Below are 21,964 nucleotides of genomic sequence, written 5' to 3' on the forward strand. Positions count from 1 at the left end.
TGGCGGTCAAGTCTTGTGATAGTTCTTCCACTGCACCTCTTGTTGTTGATTCCAAGGCAGTCGTCATTTGAAGCTTGCCCCAGGCACCTAGATGGTTTTATGAAGGCTCACTATAAGCTGAACTATGTGACTAACACTGTGACACGCACTACCAAGGTAATGGTACCTACAAGAATAGAAGTGAAAGGAAAGAATTGATGAATGGTTTTCAGTTTCATGTTGCAAGTTTCAACAAGTGTGTTGTGTGTGTGTCACTTTGTGCCTCCCTTTTAATAATGCCTTAGCAGAAGCAGAGTGGCAGAACCTTGTTAACTAATTTGCATTGCATTGCACCTCGCAGCAAGCTTACAACGCAACAGCGGTAATCCGGCAGATGCGGAAGCTCGCCATGAGCAGCACGGGGACGTCCCAAGATGGCGGTGCCCCCACGGATGCGTCCACTAGCGGACGGCCCCTGGCGGCGGCCTCGTCCACAGCCGCAGTGCCCGCTAACTCCGAATGAGTCTCCTCCTCTCCACCGGCCACACTCTCTCTCTCATTCCAGACTGCTGTCGCCATCTCACGTTCACTCTTGTCAGCCCTTACCCACTTCATGGTTCCTGTTGTGTTCTTTGCCGCATTTGACTGTGTTTTCTTCGCATCTCATGTGTGTGCGCGTACAAGAAGTTGAGTGAATGCTGCTGCTCTTGGTTGATAATTGTCACGCATGTGTTCTTGTCATGTGGATTGTTCTTTCATTGCATCGACCTTTGCAGAAGTTGACCAGTGGTGTTTAGCCCTAAAGGGGCCCTGAAATTCACTGAAGCAGCTGCTTGCTTGCATATTTAGCCCTTCTCCTGCTCTCATTGCTTCAAAAGTGCATCAAATTGGGCTTGGCGGGGCAGGTGCTATGCCTACAATACCCGCTGCGTCATCCTGGCTGTCTCTTAACCTTTTTCGACGGCACAGCTACAAATGTGCTGCAGTCTCCATTGAAGAGCGAGACTGCACAGTGGTGGATTTCTTCTCAGCTGACCACTTGCACACGTGACGTGTTGACAAAAGATAGCGAAAAAATGAAATGCAGGGGAAGGGCAAACGCAACGCGTTGCAGGGCCCCTTTATGTACAGGGCGGTTCAGTATAAAATAAAACTATTAATTGATGTTTAATCGACGTTTACTGCACCAGTATCTGCTCATACCTTGTTTGCTGATACTTGCTAAGTATTTCTCCCCGGTGAACATTCTGTAAAGTGTTTCGTTTTAAATTCTAGGGTGAAAACCGAGAGAAGGAGGCAGTCATGAACACAAATGTGTGTTGCCTTTCACATAGGTTCCTCGCTGTACAGTCGAAAGGTTGCAGACCATGGGATCTGAGAAAACAATGAATTTTCGAGTGGTTTGTGACTGTAGCCAGCAAAACCGTTCAACATTGTGTTACACGTACTAGTGCAGGCTAGGAAACTGCATACCAAGCAGCAGAAATGTTCAGCTTTCTTTAGGTTTCGCAGTCCGTAGGCTTTCGACGTCGACTGTACATACTATATATACACTTCACTGTGAACCTCTTCCGTTGTCCACCTTTTCAAAGGATGTTATAGTGTTTTCTTTTTCATGTGCGCCATGAACTGTGATGCCCCATCAGCTGACAACTCACTTGTTGCTTAAAAAGGGAAATGCTTGTTAAACTAGATTTTACCATACATTTTGAAGCTGCAAGTAGGCAAGTAAATCTTACCATGACTTGGTAGCCTGCTAAGAGAGAAATTAGAGCAAAAAAAATCTTTCACAGTTGTATGCCAATCTGACTACTGGTGCATCGAAGTCAGTGAAGCTGTGTTTGGAAATATTAGGGGTGTGTTTGCTTGCCTGCGACTGTGCTTGAATTTATCGGCAGTTGCTCCTGTGTTCGAGCACGATTGTGGCTGGCTGTTCTTAACGATAGATCTCATGAAGATTTCGTCGTAGTGTCAGTGCGACAGCTTTCACTGCTGTATGCCATACAAACTCTTACCTGACCTCAACCGTGGGGCCGGCATAGTGTAATGTGTGAAACTAAAGTTACGAATCACTGGTTAAAAACACTGCACAGAAGTTGTGGCCCTGAATGCTGTAAAGTGCACAATTTCTTGACATTTGAGTAGTCGGAGTTAACATCATGAATAATTGTGGTGCTGGGATGGTTTCGTATGCACATACCGTTCGCCCCCTCCCCCTCTGTCTATTTGGAAGCTTGTGATACTCCCCGGTAAGAGATGTTGAACCACTCTTGAAGCAAATTGCATCATTATTTGTCGCATACAAAGAATGAAGATGAAAAAATTAACTGGGATAATACCAAAGTTTAGGCATCTATGGTTTGTGTGTTGCTTGTGCATGCTTGTTTCTTATTGCTCTAGAACGCTCAAGTATCAGATTTCTTTGTCATCTACCTCACACCTGTGTGCATTCACATCACCATCATGATGTTATCCGCATCCTGCCTGTATCATCTTCAGGCGCTATTGGAAAGGTGCCCTGAAATGCCTTGTCAGCAGGCGTGAAATGTGCAGCAGTGTTAGTTGGGGTGCACCATCCAAGGTGCATTGTCTGGAATGAAAAGTTCTTATAGATGCAAAATGATGTGAGCAACAAATGTGTTAGGGAGTCGGCCGTTGCTTTCCCTCTTCCTATTGCCAAATGAGCCGTTCCCTACATCTGTGCTGTCATGCCGTGCTGCATGCTTGCTTTGTTTTTTAGACAGTGTACGGCTCTCTCCTTGATTCATGTGCATTGTCTGATTCAGCATGGTTTGAACGTCTTCGTGGCAACTAGTAAGCCATGGTAATTAAAGAACCTGGCCCAAGCAGTGCTGTCAGGCATGTGCTGAATCGAAGAAAAAGCCAAAGCCATTACAGTTGAACTTCGGTATAATGAACCCAAACATATAACAAATTATGCATATAATAAAGTAAATCTGATGTTTTCTTGCGAATGTCAGCATGTAATGTACTTATAACAACTATTGATATGACGAAGGTATTTTCGTGTTGGGTGTGGCTTTTTCATGAGGCGACTTGACTGTGCTGCAGCTGGTCACCTTCAGGCACAGTTGAAAGTCCTTCGGAATTGTCCCACAACTTTGGTCAGGCTTTTGCAATTATACAGAGCACGCACATGCATAAAGTTTCCTACAGAAGTTAATAGAGAGAGCTGTGGCACCGTGATGTTTCAGCTACCATGGGAAAGCTGGGTAGTGCATAAATTCGTCTAGTCTTCTTGTGGCTTCAGACATACTTGTGGTGTTATTTATCACGCTTTTCTAAAGCTCCAAGGAACCATATTTTTCTAAATGTGTGAATGCAATAAGTTTCTGTGCAAGTGCATAACCATAGCGTGTTGTTGCTTGTGTAAGACATCTTGTTGAAAACAACAAAATTGCAGAATCGCAGGCCATTTGAAGCTATAGGAGTGAAGTTTAGGCAAATTTGTGTGCTGCCATGCTGGCTGAACCGCCATACTTGTAGCTGTGAGAGACACTACTGCCCGGGTTCCCCTTAGTAACTTTTGTAGAAAGCTTGAAGCTGGCCTTGGTATGGCGCTGAAGGGCACGTAAGGCACTTGGAAATTCTGTGAACATTGTTGTGCCACAGCCAAACAGTAGCGTTTGTAAAATAGCCATTGAAATAACTGCAGAAGCAACATGTGAAGGTCCGATGCTTTGAAATTAAATTTATCTGTGTCAGCGAGTCTTGGAGCCTTGTTTTTTTTTTTTTTTTGAGTCTCCCTTTTCATCGTTTTTATGCCATGCGGACTCTTTTCGGCTCCCCTTATCTGCAGTACACATTGTCATGTCACCACTTGTGTCATGCTGTCCAGCCACGATGACCTGTCTTGTCGTGGCCGCAGGTGGACGGTGTGTCTTTCATAGTTGTTGTCGAAGGGGAAAAGACATCAGCACTTATTTTACCCCCTTTTTCGTTTGCAATTTGCACTGTTTGCAGTATAAGATCATGTGGCACTTGATTAAGCTTACTTGGTTCAGCTGTTCGTTATGGTACCTAGTTTCAACTGTAATGGCAAGCTGTTGTAGGTGGCTTACTGGTGAGCTGGAGTCCATCTTAGAAAGATTGTTATGGGCTCTGATTTCTCTGTTTGGTAGCAGCACTCATAAGCTTTGGCCAAAGGCTAAGCAAGGAAAATAAAGAACAATCAAATGGCTTATGGATACCTATTGGCGTATGTTAGTTGCTGTACATTAGTACAGCACTTAGTCTAAAAGGGAAATATTGTCATCCACCTGACAGTACCACGTAGCTACAAAGGAGATCTGTAAGGATTTTCTTTGAAACTCATATGGGGTATCCTTTGTAGGCATGTGCTGCCACTGGGTAAATGACAGTCTCCTTCCTTTCATGAAATCTCCTCCAATGTGCAGATTTCTGCAGAACCGAGTTCGTGTATTCACTTTCTCTATTCGAGTTGTCGGTAGATTTGGCCTCGCTCTGCAATCGGCTGACCTCCTGTTTAGTTCAGATGGTAGAGCAAATGCGCTGGAAAAGTGTTGGTCCTGGATTACATTCCCAGATCAGGATGAATTCAGTTGCAACGCCTTTTTTTCTCGGAAATCTGTGTGGGTTTCCTTTGTAGCTTCATGCTCGTGTTGGGCTGATGACAAATCTTTCCATCCATGAAAATTTCTCGCCCTCGTGGGATTCTGCAGAACTAAATTGCCATGCTTGCCATAATGGTACAGTCCATGACTGCCCATTATGTGCGATGAAGGTTTACAGCACCTCCCTCCCCCTTTCCTCCACCTTGACAAAGGCAGGTGGACGTACAGTTGCATTTCTCCAAGGGAGAAGCATGCCTTTTCTTCCTCATCGAGTTCCTTTTAAATGATGCATCAGCCATCCACTTCTCTTTGGTGCAGTTACATACAGCCTTTCTTGTTGGTGCGAGAATGTTCCCCTGCCGAAGTGAGTGTTTTCCATCATCTTCATCATTGCCTCGTCATATTGACACTCATCTGAACTTCTTGTGAGTGGAGAGGTGGCCGTCGTTTCTCTAAGACAAATAGGGAGTCTAGCTTGGCAACAATGTGATATGTGCCAAACAGGAAGCACGAGCAGTGTGGCATACGTGTTCACACAGCCGTGTTCCTTGGACGGACAAGCGGACGGAGTAGACAGGGGGCTTGGATGCCAGTCTTTGCAGGTTTCTAAGAAAACGTCGAGAAGGAGGAGGAGCTTTTCGTCCCACGCTCGCGGTTTTCTTACGCACATTTGCGCGACATTCTGTATTCCTTCTTTTCTTCTTTTTACAGTGTATATTCTGATTACGCTTCACTTGCATCTCTAGCACACTCTGCAAAGCATGTTCCGATGATTTCACCTTCGTGTGTGTCAGTGATGGTGTCCCGTTTCTTCACATGTTTCTTGCACACGTATAAAGAACACTCCGAAAACTGGTTTGTGCTTCAGGAAGAGGGTTCACTCTTCTTCCCTCGCATGTGTTTCAGCAGTGTTTTACAGAAGCGGATAGGACTCTGCGCGCTTGTCTTGGAGCCCTCATAAGAAACATGGTGTCGGAGTAACCAATGACTGTGTTTAATTTTCTAAACACGAAAAGAAGAAAGAAAAGGAAAGGTCAGCTTTAGAATTTTCTTCCTCTCTTTTGCTTGGAGTGCGGTTTCATTTCTCTATTCCCTTTGTCGAGGCTAAGCTTTCTTAGGCGCTTGTTCTGAAAGCATTTTTGTCTAGACGTCCTGGACGGATCTTTTGTTCTGGTGGCAGGTTTTATTTCTTTAGTGTTGCCACCCATTGGGTATCGGGTAGCCCACAAGCCCTTTCCTGTTCCACAATGCCGCAGGTGTTTGCAGCGGCGGAGCAAGAAAGGAAACAGTGTCGATCACACAACCTCGGGGAGCGCTCACGTAAGCCCCTGGCAAAACGCAAGCGGCATGCCGACCTTTTTATGCAGCCCATTCTTGTCGTCAAAACACCTGACACCACACGCATATGCGTGAATGACCCTAGCAAACACTTTGGGGGTGCCAATACTGCCAATTCATAAAAAAAGAAAAGACGGGTGGCATCCTTTGTTTTTAAGATGCCCTGTTAGCTGTTTGCTGTCTGCATACGATATCTGGCTTCCAAATCAAGCAGGCTTCAAGTTGCATTATGAACTCTGAACAGTGCAGCAAAATTGGCCGTTGTTGCATTTATCGGCACTGCTTCTACATTCTACCTTCCACTTAAGACGTTTTCAACAAAGTGAGTCAGGCATAACTGCCGCTGGAACAAGCTCAGTAGGTCGGTAACTAGCAATACAGTACTACATAACGTTTGGTGTAGAGGAGGATGTCTCAAAATTAAACCATCTAAGCGAGGGGGGCTCTGAGAAGTAAATGGACAAATGGAGTGCATGAATAATTCGGCAGACATGTGATGCCTAGCGTGCAGCGAGTAAAGTTTTGTAGTTATGACATAGTTGAATTGCGCTGCGTAAGAACTGTCCTGTGATCAATGCAACACCGTGAAAAATAATTAATGGAGGGTAGGCTAAAGAGGGACACATGAAAAACATATGGAGAAAGCTTTTGACCCGAGTTGTGATGTTAAGTACAGTGGAGAGAAGGTTAGCATGAGAAACCTAAAAAGAAAAGCTGAGAATTTGTAAAAAAAAGTACATATATTTTAGACATAAAATTATTTCTCAATTGCAGTGAAATAGTGAGAAATGGGTTTTTAATAGTCAAAGGTAACTAATTCCGAAAGCATATTGTTGAGGATGACTAAAAGATGTGAAAAAATGTTTAGCAAAAAATTCTTGCCAGTAATGAATACAATTGTTCCTCAGACCTTTGTTCTTTTTCTTTTTCATTTTTTGCACTTGAAGGGCATTACATTCATATGCAATTAATGGGAGTTTTTTTATTGCTCAGAAAGGCTAGCAGAAGCTCGTAAGAGATTCACAGCTTGCCGACATTCCGAAAGCTTACTTAATAAAAGTGAATAAACGGTGGCCAAAGTAACGACCAATTGCTTAGTTACTTTACGTAACTAATTGCTTAGTTATTTTTTGTAACTAAACAGGTTTCCTGTCCTCCGGGCAGATGAAAGCTTTCCACCAGCTTCAAGGTGCTTGATCATTGTGGTTATAGTACATATAATAACGGATAATGCCTCGAAAGTAACGAACATAGATATGATGGGTTGGGAAATCCTAGCCTGTGTTGGCACCTTGAAAGTGTTCGCTTGCTTCCCTCGAAGTATAGTATATTCTACCGAGCGTACAAACTATTGCCACTATGCACGATTTCCTTAAGTTTCGGTGCGTTTCAGTCGAATTGAACACAAAACAGGATTATCCAGAATGTAGATCTCCTCGCTTGCTTCTGATCATTTGTATGCCTGTGAGCTGCAAAGTACGTTTCAGTTCTTACCGTAAATTCACTGCATTACCTGGGCCATTTGAAATTGGTGAGAAACGATTCACATAGTGTTTCCTTCACTTTTGCGTGTATTTGTGTGTTTGTGGGTGCTTGCTTTCAGAATAATGATAGTAATGACTAAATAAAAAAGTGGCATGTACGGCTTTGCAGAGAATTGTACAGCAATTACCCAGCAGGTGAGGCGTACGACAACCCCTTCCCTTTGCTCCCACATTGTACCATACATCTGCGCGATGATGTAAATAGCTTTGTTTCTGTTTCTTCTTATTTTGTACGTGTTCAATACGATGCTTTGATAAGCACTTTGAAGTTACCTTTGATAGGACCCATTGCTTGTCGCATAAAGTCTTCATCTATTTTTTTTCTATTTTTTTTTGTAGCACTGCATAATAATTAACTAGATGGCAGAGACAGCTGTTGCGTGTTTGTTCATTTTGTGCGTTACTGTACGCACATCATTGATAGCTGGCCCTTGCTTAGCATTGCTCGTTGCTGAGGAAATCCCCTAGCGAAGCAATAAGTGTGCACCATGTAATTGACGTAGGCTTTGCGTGTTACATATGCTTATAATGTTGTAGCCGAATCCCCCAAAATGAGAAAAAGTATGACATGTATTGTGCAGATTATGATGCAGCACACAATGGAAACATGCTGTACATAAAATGGTATTAATGCTTGTCCTGCTCAAACATGATGACATGCCCATTTTTGCTTGGACATTTCTTACCGAGGCTTTCATTGTCTGTTGCTTTTTCCTGTCAATTTTTTTTCAAAGCATTTTTTCTCGTAGACGATGATTTTGTGTGCTAGCACACCAGTTGTTCGAATATGGAAAGGGAACACTTGATCTATACTCAAGCAATGATTAGTGTCTCACATGTATAAGTTTTGACCCCCCAACTGCTGAAGTGCTAGCAATCTTGTTGGAAGAAGCTTATCCTCATGTGTTTTTTTTCTTGGTTTTCACAAGGACCTATGATCAAGTGCTCCCCATTACATATTCTTCTCTGCTGTACACTAAGAAAATATTTCCAATGTGTTCCTCATCAAACCCATGCTTTGCTGGTAACCTCATTTGCGAAATAACTGAACGCCCTGTTCAGTTCTGCAATGCGTATGTCAGTTGTGCGAATATCACATTCGAATTTGGTCACAAAGCATAGCCTGCATTGAGGGTCTAACCCTCCTTGAAGTGTTCACTTTATATTTTAATTGAAATTTTCATTTTCTTGTTGCGAGGGTGACGCAGAACACTTGTGAGGCACGCGTGTGTTGATTCACTAGTCACGGGTTCACAGTGTGTACGATGTTCCGAAGGGCGAGTAGCACTGTCCTTATGGTATCGCCATTGCTTGCTTTTTTCATTTTTTGTTTGCTGGACAAGGAAAGTGTGCATGAGAGATGTGCAACTTCGTGTCAAGAAACTTGATCAACTTTTAACCACCCTTCCATGAGCCCTCTCTCCCATAAGCCACGTTACTGTTATGATTCCGGCACAGTTCTCGCATGTCCTTTAAGAAGACTGGGGCTCGTATAGGAGCATGACTCGTTGCTTGCCAACGTGTTTCAAGCACGGTTCAAAGTGCCAGAGAGTGTCATCCACGTGTATCTACAGTCTGGTTCATTGTTGAAGGGAACGTGCAGTAATCCACCCCCATCATTGGGCTTGTATAGCTCCAGGTCGGCCGGTGTACTGACGTGCTCCACGCGTGGTTAAGGAACTGATGTTGTCTGCCATAGGTCGTCTGGTGAATACGCTTGGTCATTTGTGCTTGCCACAGAGGGGTGTTCGCTTGTGCCCTTCAGCAGTGAAACTCGCTGTATGGTTTCTTTGAAATACTGCCATACCATAAAGGGGCCCTGTGACTGGTTGACTCAATTTCTAGTTACCGCTCATATGAAAGTGCACTGCCTCACGTAGACTCCCTTTTGCAAAAACTTGCCGGAGGGTGCTTTGCAGGAATAACACCACTAGAAACCTAAGCTTACTGTGGTAGCCCAGTGACTGTGGTGTTCCACTTGCTGCTGGGATCGGGACTGTGGGCTTGATCCTGGCCCTGGCCGCTGCATTCTGATTGGAGTGTAGTGCAAAAACGCTTATGGACCGTGCATGGGGTGCACGTTAAAAACCCTAGGTGGTCAAAATTTATCCAGAGCCGCCACCACAGCATGCCTCATGATGTTATTTGTGGAGTAAGGAATAAGGTTATTTTAATTACATTTGCCCTCATCACTACCCGAAAGCACTTCCTTGAAGGTGTTTAGTTCCTTTCTGTAGTTCTGGAAGTGCGCTGTCTGCATTAAAGGCTCTCTGCCAACAAGTCCTGTCTCGTGCCATTCATTGCTTCTTGGCATTTGTGATATGGTGGAGACGTTTGTGCAGGAAACACTCTACTGAGTAGTTCAAACAAAGCAGGTTCGCAGGGAGATGGAGACTTGTGGTCGTGTGGTCAAACAGGTGATGTCTCAAGTAGCTAGAGCCAACGTTTAGCCAAAGCGACTTGTCTTTATCGGGGCAACAACAGCTTCATACTGTGAGGAATTGTTGCCCTAACATAGGAGACATGCTCCTTTGTCGAAACATTGGATATAGCTACCCGAGACATCCCCTACTCAACCACTGATGATCGCGCAATCAGGTTGCTACGTTATGCTCGCTCTCCTGTTAATTTTTCTGCATATTGGACTTTTGACATGCAGTCTATTATGCTTGTTTGATTTGACTTCTCCACTGCTCTCGCATATTATTCCTGCTCAACAGGTGTTTGTTTCCTGCACTTCCTTGCACACTGTGGCACCAGTCGTTCAAGACATGTAGAAAACATGATCCCTAGTGGTCATCTCAGTGCCCCACGATGCCCTGGTGCAGTTTTGATGAGCGTGCTAGCCTATCCTGTTTCATAAGGTGATTGCCTTGCTGCAATAAACCATTTTACAGTAGAACCACATTATTATGTCTTTCAAGGAGCTGCGCAGAACAGCTGTAAGAGATTTGAAAATGTAATTAGTGAGAAAGCCAGCTGCAGAAAGACTGGCACTCGGCACAGGGACCAGGATAACTAGATGTAGCAACCAGGAAAACTTAACAATGTTCAGCAGGGTTCCACTGTATAAGTATGCTTCAACCCCTCTCTGATCACATCTCACAGCTGATAGCCTTGTCAGCATGATGCGGACAACTTGAAAAAGTAGACAGGAAATGCATACACAGCATGGTCATGGGCGATGACGACGAAATGATCGGCTGTGGTCGAACGAGGAAAGCCTCAGGCCGAAGCTATTCTTTCGAAAACGGGACTTCATCAGGCAATAAAGAAAAGGGGTTTTATATTGCGCACTCTGGCTTTGTGTATTGTAAGCATGCATCGTTACTCTTGTGCAGCATGCCAACAATTAATAGCTAATGCCGCCGTCTTAGTCTAGTAAAAATATCATGCATGCATGGTTGCCTTGGATTGTGCTGCACCCCTTACCAGATACGTAAAAGCCTTTGCCAGAATGAAGCACTGCTCTTTCTTGAAGTCTCTTGCCTCCCCTTTCTTTCCATGTTGGTTCCCTTCGATTTTCTGATCGTTGGGCGCATATTATGGCTACACAGCAAGATGTTCATCAGGACTTGTCTTCATCAGGAACTGATGCAAACAGGTCCGCTTGTTGAAATGTTGGCTATAGTCTGAGGCTTTCCCTGTTTGGCCATTGTTTAAGGCTGTGTAAGACATTGTCTTTTGATAAGAGCAGCCATGCGGCCACTTCTGCTTCATGCAGTAATTTTATTATGTCTGGTACAGTTTACTGATTGTGTTGAAATGACCGTTGCAGGGCCCCTTTAATCATGGCATGAAGTGGTGTGCCTGAAAAGCATGCCGTTTTAATAGGTGTTTCTACTGAGCAACCTGCCTTCAAAAGTGTTAAGAGCGGGCACTTCGCCATTCGTTTCTACACGGTGCTGATAACACTTGTAAGCATGCGCTGTTGCCGAGAAAGGAAAAAAAAAAAAACAACCGCTGTTTGTTTTGGTAGATGAAAGGAATTCTTGTTTTTTTGTATCTTATAAGGAGTTCCTCTCCAGTGTTCTTTATTTTTAGAAATTGACGAGCTGGTATATAAAATATTCTTGTGTTCATGTGATGGCTGGGGCTCATCTGAGTGCCTCGTTAATCTCCACATTTTCCAGCACATTGCATTAAGTGTAGCCATTACTCTCAGTTCACTCTTACTACTCTGTACTTCAAGCTCTTGCAGCACTTTATGAGTAATAATTAGTGGATTGAAATATTGTGTCTTGCTGTTACGTGCTGATGTGCGGGAGTGTCACAACTCGCACATGTGCACTAAAGATTTTATGTACATAACTTTGTGTGTAAGAGCGCTTGCTGGACTGCTAAATCTTGTCAAGAGGTCTTTGTTGGTCATCCATGGCATACTTTTACACCGCAGAAGACAACACGTATAAGAGGAAAAGACAACACGACTGCTGACCTTGAGAGAAAAAAACAAAAACAAATTGAAAGCGTTTCGAAACCTCCATTAGCAGGTCAAAACCACACGATTTTATTGTGTAATTGAAAATTTGTCGATACATGTGCTTATGTTTTTTATGTGTCTTTCTGGTTCATGTTTTCTGCACTGTAAATGTGCATTGTAATCTACGGTTTAAAAAAGAATGCCTGGATGCCAACCACATCGAATGCTTTCATGATGTTTTGCCCATGTTTTTAGTTTTTTCACTCAAGAAAATGTTTTTGAAAGGTATGCTTCTACTGTACGAATTGTGCCAGCCAGTGTGAGCTTTCTGTGAGGCAGGGTATTCCCAAAGTTTTACCACAGTGCTAAACTTTTCAGCATATCAAAACGCAATGTCACTATGCGTGTTAGTATTTCATACCTCAGATCTTCTTGTTGGTCTATGCGGGCTTTAAACAAAATAAAAAAAAATTGTAATAAGTCTAGCCTTTGAACCAATGCATAAAAAGCTTTCTGGGCGGGGTAGAGCAGAGGAACCTATTTCCAGATTTGAAAATTAATTCTCACATGCACCTACATTGATCATGTAGGAAAATACTAGAGTGCTTAATGCTAAAGGTGTTTTGAAACAATTCGACGATAAATGAGGTTCCAGGATTCCCATGCAAAATAGGTCAGGATAAGGGACAAGCTTTAAGTAGAGAAATTACAGGAGAAAGGGCAATGAAAAGCCATAATTTGCTTGATTTTCAGCTTCCTATTGTGTTAGTAAAAAAAAAATTATTCTGTTTTGATGTAATTTCAGTGTAACAATATGATCACATGGCGTCTACCAAATTCTCTGTGACCATGTTTGCTTGTGCCAGAGTGAAGGTAGCGACTTATCCAAAGTTTCCTAAAGCATTTCCTCTCTTCTCACATAATTATTGTGCTCTAAGTGGGTTAAATTTGCCATTATTTCATTATTATAAAAGTGCTTCACTAGAAATGTTGTTGTCTTGCAGAATATTTCTTTTTTTTTATCTTGACGGTCTCCTACTTAGTTTCATTGGCAAGTCAATTGGTATTTTTTAGACTTGCATCACAAATATAAATCAGCGGAGTACATTGCTTTCTACTTGTCAGATCAATGTTCGAGATTGTGGGCAAACTATTGATGGACATTGGCAACAACTGCACACATCATAAAAGATTATTCCCCCCGGTGCTGCTAATGTAAACATTACGTTTTGACACTGTGAAGCAGTTGAGATTGCATTGTGTCGAGGTGTGCCAGTAAGTGTTGGTTGGAATTGGGAGCATGCAATGTTCCAGGTTCGAGGGTGCTAACGACTGGACGGTATTACGACACTATCAATGAGAATTCACAATGCTTTGTGTCATTTGCCAAGTTCCTGTCTCTTCAGATGCAATTCTGAATAGAAGACGTGTCATAGCACGAGAAAAAAAAATGCAAAAACTATTTCTCTACTCTCCCCCGCCACCCACATTCTGAACTGTATGTCTGCGTCCCAAAGTGAAATCCTGGTATTAGTGACACGTGCACCGGCTTGTCACATACTACCAATAGTATATATAAATATATACAAATATGTGTATCTATATATATATATATATAAATATATTGTGTATACTCCCCAAGCCTACACGCAAACAGGACATGTAGCTGTATCAGCCCTGTCTGCAGTGGTTTCTGGTTGACTTTTAAGTAGTGAACAATGAATGACTAGTCATTGCCTCTTCCAAACTGTAGCTATAACGTCTGTTTCTTAACACAGATATACACTGTCCTCTCTTTCCCTCCCCCTCCCCTTATTTCTTTACTCTGCTGTAGCCTCTTTAAGCGAATAAATTTAAATTTTGCCATTTTTACATGCTGTCATTGGTCGATGAAGGGACACTTTGCGGTGTTACTACTCATGTGAGAGAGGCACTGTCTGTAATAAAATCTGGAGATGTTTGCCTGGTTAACAGCCTGGCATGCTACTCAGGGGAAGCAGAACACTAGAGGGTATAGACAATACATTTGGGAATCCATGTTGCATAACTGTTATCCCTCCATTGTGTTTCTTTTCTTGTGTACATAACAGTTGTCGCATGCAATAAACAGTAACTTTCCTTTGAATAAGTCCTTATGCAAGTAGATAATTGTAATGCAATTATTTGCTTCTTTGTACAAGTTGAATGTCGTTTTATTGCTAATGAATAGAGAAGTTAATGCTTGTCGCTTCCGAATGTTAGGTGTAAATATAAATTTTCTTCTAAAAGCATTTTTCATTTATATTTTCTGAGATAACACCGTGTAGTCCTTTATTGCAAAGGTAATTATGCTTTTGTGCCATATTAAAGAATTCGTAATTTGTAGCATTTGCCATGCTGTATGAAACCGAAACTAAGAAGTATTGTTTTCACATTTTCATAAATTTTATTTCCTACTTCAGTGATATGTCAATTTAGTCTTAACTTTTGTTCACATAAATGCACTTCTAATACATATAACACACTGTGTTCTGATATAAATTACCTAAATTCTCACAAACACTGAAACAAAATAGCCTGATGCATTCTTTAACATTTATTGTGCCGAGTATCAACGCTCGAAGAGCAACGCCTTGCTTTTTTCGTTATGTATTTCTGTCAACTTGGCTATTACGTGCATTCACTTTTCCATTACCATCAGCCTCATGGCACAACTTCAGGTGCAAAAGGGGCTGGAGCAACGGTTAGCAGGCCACAGATGCCAGGCAAGTGAAGGCGCCTGCATGTGGACACAGAAATCTCAGCTATAGTATATAGGATATCGTATATAGTATACATATACTATATACTATAAATACTATATAGTATATAGATTAGCATTGAAGCAATTTAGTGAGGCCATATTGACACCAACCAAAGCATGTCGGGAATGAAGCATATATGCAAATGGCGCTCCTCTCGCGCTTCTCTCTGAACATGTCCTGCCACCTGGTGGTGCCACCGCGAAGCCCGTTTGGGGTGCCTGTGTGATATTGTTTGCTTAATATGGTCTAATTTGATTTGGCCCAGCTTCAGAAAAACTTTAAAGGACCTTTTTTTCTCGTTGAATAGCGGTACATAACCAGTGGTACATACCTGGCAACCCAAAGTGGCATCAAAGAGGTGTTCATTGAAGGGCCGCACATACCCAGTAGTTCACACTGGGTGACCCAGATTGATGTCAAAGAGGTTTGTCGAAAATCTGCACATACCCAGGGTCACATTCCTCGTAATCCAAGTTGGTCCAGCGGTTGGGTATCGAACTCTGCCCGATGCTTTGCCCATTAGACCTTGGGACTACTATTGACCGAAATTGGAGGGAAACGGTTAGATAGATAGATAGATAGATAGATAGATAGATAGATAGATAGATAGATAGATAGATAGATAGATAGATAGATAGATAGATAGATAGGCACCAGTAAGTTCATGATGTATTCCAAGAATGCTAATCACATAAAAAGCTCAAGAGGGCACTACTACGTGCTTGAAGCATTTTATCCCTTCCACATTACGAGTCTTCGTGTGTATTGAAACTTCAATCTTTGTTGTGCTGAAAATATAAAGTTGTTTCCTCTGCAGCGCCACCCAATGAAGATTTTCTCTTGAAATTTTGCAGGCTGATTTAAATTCTTGGTTATCACAGCGTGCAGTGAGCTCGGATCATTGAAATACACCATCTTTTTTCTGAAGCTATCTCAATGTGGCCTTGTAAAAAGCCTAGTTTTTTTGCACATGTTTGGTCTTTTAAGGGTAATTGCCCACACACTTATAAGATATAAGCATTATCGGATGTAGGAATTTGTAAGGTATGGCATGTTAATGCTAGAAGGAAATTTATTGCTTTTAAGGGAAAACATTCTGTGTAAAAAATTACGAAATATTTTTTCACCGCTTTAAGCATGTACAAAACATTAAAATTGTCATCCAAGGAAGGAAGCATAGAAATGTTATTCCGTAATGTAGAAGTATTTGTCTGCAAAGCTTTATATAGCGTGTCCCAGCTATCGTTAGCCAAGCTGTTCAACAACAACAACAACAAAAAAACAATAGAAAAACACTGTGATAGATACGATTTTAAGTTTCATAATTGTACCTTGCACCGTGGTGTATTTTAAATCATTTTCTCTTTGTTGAACGTATTGGCTAATGGTAGCTGGGACAAATGTTATGTATAGGTGTACTGCTCTTATAATAGTTAATCCATGATGCAGTAACCTGTCAAAAAGTGATTACTAATCTCTACTTTTGTTACTAACTTGGTAGGAAATCTTGGCAATTATTTCACTTGGAAACGGCGCCTTGTAAAGACAAATCAAAGCGAAATCACAGATGCTATTCTTGGCACACGGCACAAAGCTGCATGAAGCAGTTTTTTATGCTTTTATCGTAGTTATAAGGTGCCCAATTTATAGAGTTTGATTGTCGCAGTGACACCAAATGTTTCATTTTTAATTTAAGAGCAGAAACTAATTTAGAGGCACCCTGAGCCGCTTTTCATAGGAGAGAAGAAATGGGTTTCAATTTAATATAGGCTGTTTCAGAAACACTTTGCCGCAAAAAAGTACTTCAGGGTGTTCACCAGCAGAAGAGGGGTTATTGGCAATCAAACATTGCCTTCGCGGTGCTTCCGCTCCTTCAATGCCTTTCACTGTGAAGGGTATACGGCGGAGCGAGGCATGCCCACAGCGCTTTGCCTTCTAAATTTCACCATGGCGTGCAGTTCAAATTTCATTTTGGGTCTTAATGGAGATGCCACTATCGATTTCGGTGCCCACGACGCGCTTAACGCAAGCCAAACGCGGTTGTCCATAGCGAGCCGCAGTGCGCTTAGCCAGTGGACTCGTTGCGGCACCCCATGGCGGCAGCAGTATCTACACTACGTAGCGGACCGCAGCTATCAATAGCAGCCACTTTATTATGAAATATTCTTTATTATGAATAAAACGTCCAGAAGAAACTGGGACGCAGGCTTCTTCTGTTGAAAAGCGAGAGTTTGTGAGAAAGGTGACTTCATGCTCTGCTTGCGAGCTTCGCGGACCGCTTACGACAGCAAAACTTGGCTTATATGTTCACAGCAGCGTTTGCTATCTGTGGACCGAGTTATTTCACCAAGCCCGAGGAGTGGTTCAGGACCACATTAAAAAGAAAAAGCAATGCAGTCGCCAAACAATTTTTCATAGCCTGCATTGTATTGCCACGGTAACTTTTTATGGACTCTCCAGGCAAATTTTCGTCGTCATCGTGTAAAGTACAAGCAATACAAGTGCGATAAGAATGCGTGGCGGTCACACCGTATGCTGCAGGGGCGTGTGAAAGTGTGCGAATGGGAGCCGAGGACTGTGGCTCAATGCTCGTCGTGTCCCTGCACGCCCATGTGTCTACGATGTTAGATGTCTACGAGATGAAGAGCGCGCTAGGGGGTGGGGAGGTGAGAGGCGCATCTCCGCCTCTAGCCCGCCCGTGGCTGTACATGGCTGTCCGCGCCGTTGAGCGCATACGCGTTCCGAGTGCTTTCTGCTGTAGGTAATCTGCGGCGGGTGCCAATGCCAGCGGCGAGAATGCAAGAGTGAGCCGAGACGGCCGGTAGCTTCATGCGCGCCGTCTTTCACCGCGCCTAGTGTTGGAGGTCACGTGATAGGCGTACTTCATGACGTGGGAGAGGTGGTGAAGCTAGCGGCTTTACGAAGCGTTCGCTCCCCGCTACCGGAGCTCTTTACGCCAGTGTTGCAACAGCTAGCGAGTACTTGCGGTCATCGAGTGCGATCTGTTCATGCTTGGGTGGGCTCGTGGGACACCACGCTTGTCAACTAATTATACGTTTACTGTAATTTATACAGCCGATGAAGCCACAAACATTCGTTTAAGCGCCTAATAATTTGCTATCATTATTAATGACTCGCCTTTCGGGCGGAACTGCGTCTTTCGGACTGTAGATTACACGTCCGAGCTACCCATGCTGCTGCAGCACCAACATTTGGAACCAGCGTATATACAACCGCAGCCGGTATTTTTGCTGTCGCTACGTGAATATTTCAAGGATTTACACCGTGAAAACTTTTATTGCGATAAAAATGTGGACGCTCCAGGCGCATTTCTGCCGTCACCCTGATTTGTATAAAGTCCAACAAAGGGGTTGACACCTGGCTACGCGCCGTAGGCTGTAGTGCGAGTGAAACCGTACAAAGGTGAGCCGACGATGGCCGCTCAACCTCGCGCGCGCGGTGGAGGAAATCGGGGAGGAAACGCGCCGCCTTCCGTCGCGCGTAAGGCGCCGGGGGACAGGAGAGAGGTGGGGGTGGGGCGTTCTACTCTGGCGACTGCGGCATATTGGCGGCGAGGAGTTACGGAGTCGCCATCTATCGGAAGCGCCTCACTGGCGTAGTATGAGGGATCACGTGGCACGCTCCACATAGGTTTTGCTGTCAGCGCTCACTGAAAACAACACGCGCGAGCTCTCCCTGACATTTCTGTAAGTACTTTCGAAACGAGAGAAGTTTCTTACTGTCTAAATAATAATCTTGGGCAAACTGAAAGCACACAATCGTTTACAGACGCTATCTCTTCACCGAATACGTACAGTGAACGTCACTGCGCGCGGTCGCCGCGATGGAGTCTCCCGAACCGGCTTCTTGCGTGAAAGGTAGGTAAACGCTGAGAGCAAACTATGTGAAATATGTTCTTATAGTGTTTGTATAACTAAATGGAGCGTAATAGAATGAAGCCTCAATGCAGCGATCGCGCAGATTCGCAGCGACCGACTGCGCGTCTGCATGCTTGTCCGCGCACTGTTTCGCTTTCTCCGGGCTCGCGTTTTCGCACCGTGCCGTGAGCTTTAGGCCGCAGAATATGAGCATTTGACAGTATACAAGCAACCATTGTTGCGTGGGCGCTATCAGAGTTGTTCAAGAATAATTTCATTGTACAGACTTGGATGCCTACGGGGACTGTGATGTGCCGTCGCGACGATTCAATCTTTTTTTTTCTTCTTCTAAATTCTTTGACCTTTCAATACTATTTCTCGAGTTGCGTCGCACTGTATGTTTATCGGTGTTCTCAGCGCGCAATTCCCCGCTGCTCCTTTTTTGTAATCCAGTGCATTAATTCATAACACAAACATGACCATATGCCATGCTTTTTTTAAATGTGCTTCTTACCGCTGCCTTTCCACTCCACTGAACTTGCCAGTATCTATAGCATCGACAAGTTCATAGACCAAACCGTCATGACATTAGTCGGGCAGCGGACTCGGGCGAGCGTCCAAGTGCGTGTTTTCAGAAGATCGCAGACCGGGCGCCGCTGCAGAAATCTTCCTCGCGTCTGTGCTTGCTGCATACCCGAGTTGTAGCCGATGTCTGTTTGCCGGTTTTATGTTTCGCGAGCCAAGCTTCACACAGCTTCTTGTCCTGCGGCTACGTGTGAATAAGGCTGACACCGTGCTCCGTTGCGTGCGTCCGGCATTCCGGCACCGAGCGGTAGCCTACCATGTTGTGCGCGTTCAAAGGCAGCCACTACCTATTGTAGTGCTTTCAAGCGTTGTAAAGGAAACACTCGAAGCGGGAAAATCTCGCCACTAAATGAGGACCGCAGCATACGAGGGAATTTAAACTCTCGTTTTCAGCTCGCTTCGGCGCGCCCGAAGCAGCCGACGCGGCCGCTATGTCCACGTGATCCCTCCTAGCACGTCACGCCGACGGTGGCGCCAGCTTTTCCAGTGGTGGAGCTCGAGGCCAATAGCGCGGCCCGTTTCGAAAGCGATCTGCGATGGGGACAGCGCCGAGTGCTGATAGCTTCGTATTCGGTGTGTTTTCGCCGCGTAGTTGACATTGAAGCGAGAGGCAGCACGAAAGTCAATTCGCTCGCAGCTGCTGCCGCGCTTCCTCGCTCCAGCGTTCTGACGGAGTTTCTGCGGTCATCGGGTGAGATGTGTGCATTTTTGCTTGTGCGCGCGTGACACCATTCTTGTTTGTTAGTAAAATAATGTTAGTAAGCTTATACGGCTGATAAAACTGCTATCCTTGCTTCGTATAAATCTCTACTAATTTGCCATCGCAATCGGTGCTTCGCCTTTCGGGCGCAACTGCGATTTTTTTTTTGTTCTGTAGATCAGCGCCTTTTCATGGTGGTCATACGAGACAGTCAGCAAATCTTTAATAAACAGTACTAGCTCAGTAATCAAGCGATATTTAATATTTTTTTGCCAATGTTTAACACATTTTTTGGTTTCGACTAGTATCTTTCAAGTTTTAAGGTTGGCCAGTCTGCTTGTGCAGTGTCACACAATGCTTTTTGAGGTTGACTGGTATCCTTGCCTATCGAGTATATACCGTGTGTCCCAGCTGACGTTAGCCAAGCCGTTCAAAGAATATATATATATATATATATATATATATATATATATATATATATATATATATATATATATATATATATATATATATATATATATACACACGGTGTTAGGTCGTCAGTGGTATGTCGATCGAACACCGTAGGTCTTAAAATCGTATCTTGCACAATATTTCTCAAATATAAGTATTCTTTTCTTTGAACAGCTTGGCTAACGTTGCCTGGGACAACCTACAGGGTGTTACACGTAACCTAAGCGAAACAATAAAAATATGCAAATGCCACGTAGCTGGATCGAACCAAGGTAATGTTTGCTGTCGCTTGCACATAGACTATTTTTATATTCTGCCTAATTAGATACTTAGCCTTAATGACTCAATGAACTTTACAGTTATGATTAGATTAAAAGTATCAATGAGAAAATTGTAGAGCAACATGAAAAACTCCCGATACAGCTTTCTGTTGCTCAATACGTGCTAAAGAAAAGTGTTTTTTCGAGCGCGTTATTTCCGCCGATGCTCCGCATAAAATCGTAGTGTGATAACATAGCGTCCGCGCGCCTTATGCTGTGGGTGCGAGTGAAAGTTTGCGAGGGTGGGTCGAGAGGGATGGTGGATCGATCTTTTTTTAACAGGGATAAGCGGGCTAGTTGGTGGTCGTTATTGGAATGCATCATGTAACCGCACAAAAACAAGGGACAAAGAAGGAACACACAATACAGGCGCGGAACTGCAACTAAGATTTACTCCGGGAAATCCCACATTTATGCAAGTATCACAATCACACTTGCTAGTCATCAGACAGCCATCACTCGACGTTGGCATGCGGGCGTGAGTGCCACAAATTCGCTTGTAAATATTTGAACTCTTTATCGCTCAATGACACTGAAGAGCTGCTTACGCAGCTGCCAGATTGCATTTTTATACAATATGCTTCATAGATTTCTCGCGCGCGCAAGGAAGGAAGGCGAGGAAGAAGCGCGCCGTCTTCCATCGCACACAAGACAGCAGGGGGAGTGGGGTCGTTATACTCTGGCGGCGCTACGAATGGCGAGTCTGAGCTTGGCCACGCGGGCCCTATCTTGAAAGCAATCTGTGGTGCGAACAGTCTAGGCGCACCGAGAGCTGATAGGTTCGTGTGCGTTGGGTTCTCTCCGCCTAGTTCGCGTTGCAGCGAGAGAACCCGAGAAGTGGGAAGCTCGCCGCTGAGGGAGCGACTCCCCAAACCCAAGTCGAGGCCCGTCCCACTGCCGCCCGCGCGGGCGTCTAGCGCCTTGTAGGAGGCGATGGAGGCAACCAAAAGCCCTTCGGCGTCAACGGCTCCGAAGGATTGGCGTGCCTTGTTAGAGCGCGTGAGGACAGGAAAACTCACAAGAGGGACTGCGACTGTGAAAGACCGAGTAGCACAGCTGTGCTAGCTTGAACACACAACCACTTATTCTTGCTGCAGTGACTACGCAAATGTTACAATGGAATGTCAGAGGACTTATTCATAACCTAGATGATGTAAAAGAATTCTTATCTGAATTCGAACCAAAAGTATTCTGTGTTCAGGAAACACGCTAAAGACCATGCCACACAACCTTTTCTAGAGCAGTTCGCACTGTTTCGAAGGAATGCGACAACTGTCATCATCTAACCAGGGTTGAGTTTGAAAACCTGATAAACCAATTTAGAGAACTTGTAACATCATACATGGAGACCTGAACACCCGCAGTC

At 43.9% G+C, this 21,964-nt stretch overlaps 1 protein-coding gene across 6 annotated transcripts in view; it reads left to right on the forward strand.

Annotated features, from left to right (window-relative positions):
- The window catches only part of CaMKI (Calcium/calmodulin-dependent protein kinase I), an 88,295-nt gene extending 74,544 nt beyond the window's left edge, over positions 1-13,751 (forward strand). For 5 of the 6 annotated variants that reach the window (XM_065424484.1, XM_065424482.1, XM_065424485.2 and 2 more), the window contains exon 10: positions 341-13,751. In XM_065424484.1, the coding sequence (XP_065280556.1) occupies positions 341-502 (162 nt within the window). In that variant the 3' untranslated portion in view covers positions 503-13,751. The remainder of the gene's footprint in view (positions 1-340) is intronic. The other variant, XR_010562597.1, reaches the window with a different exon arrangement.
- Positions 13,752-21,964: the final 8,213 nt, after the last annotated feature.

Source organism: Dermacentor albipictus, chromosome 6, assembly GCF_038994185.2.
Source record: "Dermacentor albipictus isolate Rhodes 1998 colony chromosome 6, USDA_Dalb.pri_finalv2, whole genome shotgun sequence".
Taxonomy (NCBI): domain Eukaryota; kingdom Metazoa; phylum Arthropoda; class Arachnida; order Ixodida; family Ixodidae; genus Dermacentor; species Dermacentor albipictus.